The sequence below is a fragment of the Halichoeres trimaculatus genome, unplaced genomic scaffold (genome assembly GCF_033239565.1).
Source record: "Halichoeres trimaculatus isolate MK-OKI-2021-1 unplaced genomic scaffold, fHalTri1.1 fHalTri1_scaffold_5, whole genome shotgun sequence".
NCBI lineage: Eukaryota > Metazoa > Chordata > Actinopteri > Labriformes > Labridae > Halichoeres > Halichoeres trimaculatus.
In genome coordinates this window covers 35,742,223-35,752,408 of record NW_027437183.1, presented here as the reverse complement: position 1 = coordinate 35,752,408, position 10,186 = coordinate 35,742,223, and the positions used below count along the sequence as shown (strand labels likewise).

At 44.3% G+C, this 10,186-nt stretch overlaps 1 protein-coding gene across 1 annotated transcript; it reads right to left on the bottom strand.

The window, feature by feature from the left end:
* Positions 1-1,251: 1,251 nt before the first annotated feature.
* LOC141790160 (NLR family CARD domain-containing protein 3-like) lies at positions 1,252-6,989 on the bottom strand. Its single transcript, XM_074669839.1, has 10 exons — positions 6,934-6,989; positions 6,631-6,732; positions 6,360-6,497; positions 6,009-6,081; positions 5,390-5,597; positions 3,320-5,126; positions 3,031-3,204; positions 2,760-2,933; positions 2,007-2,053; positions 1,252-1,882 (listed from the first exon to the last, which is right to left on the bottom strand). The coding sequence occupies exons 1-10, from the start codon at positions 6,987-6,989 to the stop codon at positions 1,347-1,349; spliced, it is 3,315 nt and encodes a 1,104-aa protein (XP_074525940.1). The 3' UTR covers positions 1,252-1,346.
* Between the last annotated feature and the right edge of the window lie 3,197 nt (positions 6,990-10,186).

Below are 10,186 nucleotides of genomic sequence, written 5' to 3'. Positions count from 1 at the left end.
TGGTAGCTGGTAGCCTTGGGCCCAGATGACAGCTGGTAGCCTTGGACCTGGATGGTAGCTGGTAGCCTGGGTGGTAGCTGGTAGCCTTGGGCCCAGATGACAGCTGGTAGCCTTGGGCCTGGATGGTAGCTGACAGCCTGGATGGTAGCTGGTAGCTTTGGGCCTCGATTGTAGCTGCTGGCCTGGATTGTAGCTGGTTGCTCCGGGCCCAGATGGCAGCTGGTAGCCTTAGCCCTGGATGGTAGCCTTGATCCAGCTGGCGGCCTTAGGCCAGCTGTTGGCCTTGTACTGGCTGATAGTCAGTCCAAAACCTGGATTGTAGCTGGTTGTCTTTCGTCTGATCACAATTTAAACCTTGTATTTATCAACACACCTCTACACAACCAGTGTTGATAATTAGGGTGAGAAAATACAAAGGATTGTTGAGGTTTTTAATAGATTGTCTTGCACAGATTCACAGCACACACAGTCACAGCAGCCATCTTGAACCAGACAGAGGCTCATCTGGAAACTTTGCTGCCAGTGCTTTTACCATTTTTTTTTACAGATTTTTATTTTTTTACTATGAGGTCCTGTATTTTTACAGTTATTTCATGTAGTTCCATATTTTTACAGTGTTGACTGTAATTTTACTGTATTTGTCTGGAAACTTTGCTGCCAGTGCTTCCACTGTTTTTTTTTTTACAGTTCTTTTTGTTTTCTATAAAGCAGTCCTGTATTTTTACACTTATTTTAGGTACTTAGTATAGTATACTAACTATACTATAGTATAGTTTTATAAATCTGTTAAAAATTACAGACCGTTTCCTGTACAATTACACTTTTTCTTAACTGTGTGGGATTAAAACAGAGTTTGACAGGTTATTAAGAACAAAATGCTGAGCACAACTTTATTGAAATCAACATTACACAGAATCAATCCTCAGTTTGTGTCAGATTGATTTTCTGATTCATGATTTAACAAAACAGTTTGTCTAATATATGAGTCAAAGCTAATATACATCAAAGAAAAAAAGTCTGAATGATTCTTTCAGCATAGTGAGTAAAGTTGAGTGATCCCGTTTTCCTCTGAGTCCTGCTCTTTGATAACATTCAGACTGATGTGACAGGATAGAAAGAGTCAAAGGATCAGCTGAAGTTTGTGTGTGTTAGTGCAGAGGCTAAACTCTTCTTCAGCAGCTGTTTGTGTTTGTGTAGAGAGGAGGAGACTCTCCCTCCTACACACAACACACACTCACTGAGGAACACACACACTCACTGAGGAACACACACTCACTGAGGAACACACACTCACTGAGGAACACACACTCACTGAGGAACACACACTCACTGAGGAACACACACACTCACTGAGGAACACACACACTCACTGAGGAACCACGAGACAACCAAAACCCAGGATAGAGAGGTTGAGTGAAGGTGGAGCTGAAGGTGTGGAGGTGGATCAGTGAGTCAGAGGAGACTCTGTAGAAGGACAGAGAGCCAGCAGGACAGTCCACATACACTGCTACTCTGCCAGAGTCAGAGGACGGAGACAGAGGGAGGTCTGTTCTTCTGTTATTGTGCCAGACAGAGTAACCTTCATCAGAGCACCTCAGACTCCAGGACTGATCATTAAATCCAAACAGACAGTCAATACTGCCTCCTTCCCTTTTGATTCCTCTGTAACTCACTGATATATCAACCTTTCCTTTCCACTCCACCTCCCAGTAACAGCGCCCAGTCAGACCATCTCTACACAGCAGCTGAGGCCACCACACAAATCTGTCTGGATGATCAGGATATGACTGATCCTCTCTCACACGTGTCACCTTCCTGTTGTTGTCAGACAGTCTGAGCTCTCTGTGAGCTGTGTTTGAGTCCAGAGTGAGTTCACAGAAATCTGATGGAGAGAAAAAGACACAACACAGCAGCAGTTTATCATCAGACACACCTGAAGGCTTCATTCTTTGTTAGCTGACAGTCTGCTGTTTGCTCATCAGGAGTCAAAGTGATTCCACACTTACACTTCTTCAGACCAGGTTTTAACCTCTGCTGTCCACCATGGTCCACCCTGGAGGAAGAAACACAGTCAGAGTGATTTTCTGTCCAACATGAGTCCTAACTGCTGCTCAACATGAAGCAGTGATCCTCAGTTTGTCCCTGTGACAGAGAAACAGGCTGAAACTCATCTGAGCCAACTGTCTCCATCACTCTGTCACTTTTTCTGACAGTGTGGAGATCCTGGAGGAAAAGAAGAAGAAAAAGAAGAAGAAAAAGAGTCAAAAAGCAAAGGCTGCCTGTTGCTCTTTGGATCCATAAAGTCCACGTTCTGCTTCTCATGTCCTCTTTGAAATGAGGAAGGCCAAATCCTGCTCTACCTCTGACCTGTCTCTTTAAAGTAGTCGCTCTTTTTAGGAGTCAGGAGGAAAAATTCACCTCTATAATATTTGATCCTGTTCATTTGAACAGACAGCACTGTCTCCTAGAGATGAGCTCTTTCTATTTCTCCATCTTTTCAATCATCCTGATGATCTGATCATGGAACATCTGCCTTCTTTCTGCTCACACACATTATTAGTGGATGAACGCTCAGATGGACTTTTTCTGTAGAGAACAGAACCATCAAAGAAGTGAAGACATGCTGCTGTTTCTATGAAACAGAGTTTTTCTATTTGATGCTCTTCTGCTGCTCTGTGTGTTTCCTGGTTCAGCTCCAATCACTGCTCTGAAAAGAATCAAACAGATTCAGTCTTTGAGCTCTTGTTGTCTGCTTTTACCTCAGTGAGTCCAGTCTGCAGAGTGGATCCTCAAGTCCAGCAGAAAGCTGCTCCACTCCTGAGTCTCCTAGATGGTTGTAGCTCAGGTCCAGCTCTCTCAGGTGTGAGGGGTTGGAGCTCAGAGCTGAGGCCAGAGAAGCACAGCCTCTCTCTGTGATCAGACATCCTGACAGTCTGAGGTTAGAAAAAGAATCAGGCAATAAGAAAAAGTCGACTGATTATCACCATTTCTTTATCTCTGACCTCAAGCAGGATGAGCCAAAGACCTGACCTGAGAGTTTCCAGTTTGCAGTGTGGACTCTTCAGTCCAGCACACAGAGTCTGGACTCCTGAATCCCGCAGGTCGTTGTGACTCAGGTCCAGGTCTCTGAGTCTGGAGGACTGTGAGCTGAGGACTGAGGACAGAGCTTCACAGCTTCTCTCTGACAGGTTACATCCACTCAGCCTGAAGGAGATCATGGAAAGAGAACAAACAGATGTTTTCAGTGTCATGAACAGAATTCATTCTGTTTCTAATGTCTCACTCATTCACTCATTCACTCATTCACTCATTCACTCACACAGCTTTGTTTGCAGCTCTGATCACTAGCAGCAGCCTCAGAAGAGCCTCCTCTGAAGCAGAGTATTCCTTCAGGTCAAACAGGTCCAGATCTTTGTCTGAGGACAGTAAGATGAAGCCCAGAGCTGACCACTGAGCAGGAGACAGTCGATCTGTGGACAGACGTCCTGATCTCAGGGTCTGTTGGATCTGCTCCTCTAGAGAACGATCATTCAGTTCATTCAGACAGTGGAACAGGTTGATGCTTTGCTCTGCAGACACATCCTCACTGAGCTCCTTCTTGATGTACTCAACTGTTTTCTGATTGGTCAGTGAGCCACTTCCTGTCTGTGTCAGCAGACCTCTCAGGAGCTTCTGATTGGTCTGCAGAGAGAGACCCAGGAGGAAGCGCAGGAACAAGTCCAGGTGTCCGTTTGGACTCTGTAAGGCCCTGTCCACAGCACTCTGATGGAGATGTGTCACTGCTGGTTTGGTTTTTCTTTTTCTGGAGATCAAGGATGTTGTTGTTTGTTGTTGTTCCATCAGGTTGAGTCCAGACTTGGTGAAGGTCAGATGGACGTGAAGAGCAGCCAGAAACTCCTGAACGCTCAGATGGATGAAGCAGAACACCTTGTCCTGGTACAGTCCTCTCTCCTCTCTAAAGATCTGTGTGAACACTCCTGAGTACCAAGAGGCGTCTCTGATGTTGATGCCACACTCTGTCAGGTCTGATTCATAGAAGATCAGGTTTCCTTTCTGCAGCTGCTCAAAAGCCAGTTTTCCCAGAGACTCAATCATCTTCCTGCTCTCTGGACTCCAGACAGGATCAGTCTCAGCTCCTCCATCATACTTGATGCTCTTCACTTTGGACTGAACCAGCAGGAAGTGGATGTACATCTGAGTCAGGGTCCTGGGCAGCTGTCCCCCCTCTCTGGTCTTCAGCACATCCTCCAGAACTGTAGCAGTGATCCAGCAGAAGACCGGGATGTGGCACATGATGTGGAGGCTTCTGGAGGTCTTGATGTGGGAGATGATGGTGCTGGCCTGATCCTCATCTCTGGATCTCTTCCTGAAGTACTCCTCCTTCTGAGGGTCACTGAACCCTCTGACCTCTGTCACCATGTCAACACACTCAGGAGGGATCTGATTGGCTGCTGCAGGTCGTGTGGTTATCCAGAGGCGAGCAGAGGGAAGCAGGTTCCCCCTGATGAGGTTTGTCAGCAGCACATCCACTGAGGTGGACTCTGTACCATCAGTCAGGACCTGGTTGTTGTGGAAGTCCAGAGGAAGTCGACACTCATCCAGACCGTCAAAGATGAACAGGACCTGGAACTCTTCAAACCTGCAGAGTCCTGCTTCTTTGGTTTGAGGGAAGAAGTGATTAAGCAGTTCCACCAAGCTGAACTTTCTCTCTTTCAGCACATTCAGCTCTCTGAAAGGGAATGGAAATGTGAACTGGATGTCCTGGTTGCTTTTGTCTTCAGCCCAGTCCAGAGTGAACTTGTGTGTTAAGACTGTTTTCCCGATGCCAGCCACTCCCTTTGTCAGCACTCTTCTGATTGGTTCCTGTCTTCCAGGTGGGCCTTTAAAGATGTCTTCTTGTCTGATGCTAGTTTCTGCTCTGTCTGGTGTCCTGGATGCTGCTTCAATCTGTCTGACCTCATGTTCCTCATTGACCTCTCCAGTCCCTCCCTCTGTGATGTAGAGCTCTGTGTAGATCTGGTTCAGAAGGGTTGGGTTTCCTGCTTTAGCGATCCCCTCAAACACACACTGGAACTTCTCCTTCAGCTCAGACTTCACTTTACATCTGCACTCTGCAGCAGCAGCTCCTGAATGAAGAAAACAGAAATGTAATGAATGATGTGAAGCTACAATCAGTCTGATGAGTTTCAACTTTCAGACATCAGGATGGATTTGATTTGGCTCCTCTCTGAAATCTCTTCAGCTCATCAGTTGTGAACAGTTTGTCACAGCTCATAGATGTGATCCAAATGTGAGGGTCATGTTAAGAGCAGAGTTTGAAATGTAAACCTCTCCCATGTTGTCTCCATTTCCTCTTTCCATCATGTTAAATGTGTTCAAATCCTCTTACTGCTCTGCAGACAGTCAGCCAGCTCCTCCTGCTTCATTCTCCTCAGGAAGTGCAGAGTGATCTTCAGGAAGGCCTCTCTGCTCCTCCTCTGCTCTTCATCCTCATCCTCCCTCTGACTCTCAAAGCATTCTGGGTAATCTGGACTCAGAGCTCTCTGGATCTCCTTCAGCTGGCTCTTTACGAAGCTGATGATGTTCTCCTGGAGCAGCTGGAACAGAAGAAAATGTCAGGTTGAACTTGTAGAAGCTCAGATCAGATCATGTGTGACAGACAGAAAGCCTGCTGGTCTGCAGAGTCCAGCATGGAGACTGGATCACAAAGCTGCTCCACCTCTTAGTCTGTGGATGCTCCTGTCTTCTACAAATCAAGTTTCTATGAAATGAACTCTGCTGACAAAGTCTGAGTCTGTGTGAGAGCAGCATCCAGCATGACCTCTGACCTGTGAGTGTGAGCAGCTCAGAAATGTGCGGCTTCATTCAATCAGTCAAACACTGAGTGTGAAGAGAATTCAGGCAGAGATGATGTTTGCAGTGTGATCAGGAAAGCATTCAGAAAGCTCCAAACACAATGAGTGTGTGCTCTGAGGCTCAGGAGGAGCTGTGTTTGGACATTTACACACCATCAATATGGAGTCCAGCTGTGTGTGATGCTGCTGGGCAGACTGACCAATGGGAGCCTCTGATCTCTGAACTCTGAGGAACAAACAGAAGATCATGGAGTGTTTCTAACAGAGTGACACACAGTGTTCATGTGATAGACTCTATCTGCTGGATCCTCCTACAAACACAGGACACACATGAAGAGACATGCTGAGTCCAGGTCTTTCTGCCTCCAGTCCTGTTTACTGCTGTTGGATCCTGATAGAAACACAAAGACTGAAACATGTTCACCTTCACAGAGAAAACACCAAGCACAGTTAGGATCAAATGTTTCACACACAACAACAGGAAGTTACCTTTGAAACACTCACCTTTCATCAAATCCAAGCTCTGATGATTTGAAATAATGACGTATATCCATAGAGTCATCACTCTTTAAGGAGACACAGCTGGGTCCAGGTCCAGGAGAGTCTGGTCTCTCATGTTGGACCCTGACAGAATCACAAACACTGATGAATAAACACGAACACAGAAAATCTTCCAGGTTTGAGTTCCGCTGAAATTAACCACAAACTTTTCTAAATTTTGATTTTTGATAAATACGCTGAAACGGATTCTTACTTTAGACGATCAGACTGACGCACAGATTTGAAGAAAATCGGTATTCTCATAGACCTGTCACTTTTTAAGGAGACACAGCTGGGAGCAGGTCCAGGAGAGTCTGGTCCATTCTGACACTTTTCACTTCAAAACATACACACACACACACACACACACACACACACACACACACACACACACACACACACACACACACACACACACACACACACACACACACAGCTGTAAGTGTGAATAATGATGGTGCAGTGATGTTAGTCCATGGACAGTTAGAGATCCTGGTCTCACCTCTGAGCTCTGGTCTGGCTCTCATGGTCCCCACACAGAGGGAGGGTTTTAGAGGGAGGGGCTCCCTCCTCTCTGTCCTCACTCTGATCCATAGCAGAGCCCCCACCTTCACACAAACACAACAACATGTTCATTCATTACAACAAGCTTCACAGTAGTTCTCCTTCCTCTCAGGAACATGACTCAGATATTCAGGACTGAATCAAACCTTGTTGAAGTTCCAAACAGGATTCTGAGCAGCCTAAACTCAGCCACCATCTTCACACTCTGATGACCACAATAATACATTACACACATAGCAGGAATCCTAATGAAACAATACCATATGGGTAACACTGGTCTAACCTGTGGCAGTGACTCAGGCAGTGTCATTTACACACATGATGTAGTTCAACCATTGGACCACTGGATGGTGCTGACTAACTTTCTAATGGAACAAACAGCAGTCAGATGTGATGAAGTGGCAGTTTGGATCAGTTTAATAAATAATGGACTTTCTGTGGGACACTGCTGACTGCTCTGTGGGAGTTTGCTGTGTTTTGACAAGAGAAACTTTTTCTCAGAACTATTTTCATCAAGACCATAGGAACATTGGTCTAAATTTGGTTCTAGGGTTGTTCATAAACTCTCGAAAACAGTCCTGCCTTTGGGTTAGTACAAAGAGACTTTGGGAGGCTTGACCAAGTTGTTTAAATAACACATAGGATGTATGAGACATAAACAGCTACAGCTGCACCATCTCAGCCATTGTTGTAATGATGTTTCTTTCTCTTTAGGTGAACAAGAACATATCAAATATGCACGCAGCTTCACAAGGACATAGCATTAGTGTTGTGCGAATCATGAACGTATCGTTCAATACCCGAGAATCAGTTTACTGACTCGAGAATCATGATTCTTCGCCCCAAATGACTTGTTTACTGACTCAGTGCAAAGCTAGACCAGCCCCTCACTCACATCACAGGAGAATGGCTCAACTCACTGTATATACGGGTCATTAACTCACCCACAGTACATACGGATCACTAACTCACTCACAGTATGAATCAAAGCACATACGAGTCACTCGCCAGCTCGAACGTACGTAGCATGGCTCGACTCTTAGCACATAGGGGTTACTCTTTTTTTCACATTGGAGTGTATTAATTGTCCTTTTCAGTCATTTCCCTGGTATGAATCTCTCTGAAATATAGATTTCTATGCACTTTCTGGGTAACTGACTCGAGTGACTCAAATGACTCAAAAACCTGATTCACTTTGGTAAGTGACTCATTTAAACTCAATTCAGTAAAAAGAATCGAGTTTACCATCACTACACAGCTCTGCCTACCAAAGCGGAGTGAGACATTCTCAAGCAGAAGTCAGATTCTTTTTTTCTTTATGTAAACAAAGACAAGACTAAATCCCCCTGTTGTGACTTTGAGATCAAGCTATGACCTTAGCCTTCTGTGAGCATGTTTACGTGCTGAGTGCTGGAAGATGTATGACCCGTAACTAGATTTCCATCCCACTTCATTTCAGAGTATCAACAGTAAATAAACAAAGTACCTGAGCCAAGTAGATTCAGATTGTCTGACCAGTTCAGACACATCCCCTATTTTTACCTGATGATGTGACTCAGGTTACGATCTAACTGCTGCTGACTCTTTAGACACAAACTACAAAACAGATCATCTTTTAGACTGATGTCACGTCATTTTGGTCAGACACAGCCCTCTAACACCCCTGCAATTCTTTCTTTCAAACCATTGTGATACAGAGCCCTTAAGAGAAAGTAGGGTTTTCGCCATGTGGGACCAATTTGATCTTACATTGTGTTTTTTGTCATCATTTCACCCTGCTCCTCTTAGTTTCCACTTGTTCTGAAGCTTAAAAACTTGCTCCAAAAAAACAGAATAGCCAAGACAATCCTTGCACATCACCAGGGGTTGTTCATGTTAAGTTTGGCTATGCTGTATTCTGCAACGTTGTCTTGTACAAATGTTTCTTTATTTATTGAATGTTGTTGTTTGATGTGCCGTCACTGCAAACAAAATTTCCCCTGGAGGGACAATAAAAGCTCTGAACTGAACTCTGAACTGACATTTGAAAAACTTGGGTGTTTTTTGAATAAAACTTTATTTGTAAGAAACCCTCCCTGCCTCAAAAACAAGTGCATAAGCAACATCATTTACAACACTTTCACTTTAATTTTCACACCTTACATCGTGTGTTCATGTTATTTGTTGACTGTATATTTTAAAGATATCAAAGATATATCAAATTTTGATTACAATACAATTCACCATATGAAATATAATAACTCATCATTTTATGTGTTCTGTGTCACTAATTCAGTACACCAGTTGAGTCTCTCAACTCTGTTGCCTGCAATGGTTTTTAAGATCCAGCAGGTGTCAGTATTGAGTGACACAGTTACACAGTATTAACACAGTTTGGGTTATGTGCCGCAACAGTTTCTGAGACATCATCTACCCATCATTACATGCAGCTTCCCTAATCAACAACACAGTGCTGATAACTAAAGTGAAGTGAGACATTCTCAACCAGAACTCATATTCTTTTTTTTCTTTATGTAAACAAAAACAAGACAAGATCCCCCTGCTGTGACTTTGAGATCAAGCTATGACCTTAGTCTCCTGTGAGCATGTTTATGTGCTCAGTGCTGGAAGATGTATGACCCATAACGGTACTTTCCACCCTCTTCATTTCAGAGTATCAACAGTAAATAAATAAAATGCATGAGCCAAGTAGATCCAGATTGTCTGACCGGTTCAGACACATCCCCTTTTTTTACCTGATGATGCGACTCAGGTAACAATCACGTTGCTGACTCTACTCTACAGACAAAAACTATAAAACAGATCAATCTTTGTAAAATCACTGCTCTTTAACTCACAGAAAAGTTCTCCAACATGTTTCAAACAGCCAATCAGCACCCAGAAACATTTCTGTAGGTCAGCAGTGATCCAGCAGCATAAGAGCTCAGTGATCCTGATCCTCAAACAGGGACAGGTTTCTCTGGAAGGATTCTCACCTGTTGAAGTGAGTTCAGCTCAGCTCACAGACACTTTCCAGCTTCAGGTGTGGAGAGAAGAAGCTGCTGCTCTGTCCTCATCAGTCCTGGTGTCTGTGTTTGACCTGAGAACAGGGTCACATCAGTATTTCACTGCAGAGTGACGTCAGAACTGGTCTGACCTGAGGCAGAAACACAGGTAGTGTCAGATTACACACTGCTCACATGATGTAGTTTTACTATCTGACCACTAGATGGTGCTGACTAACCTTC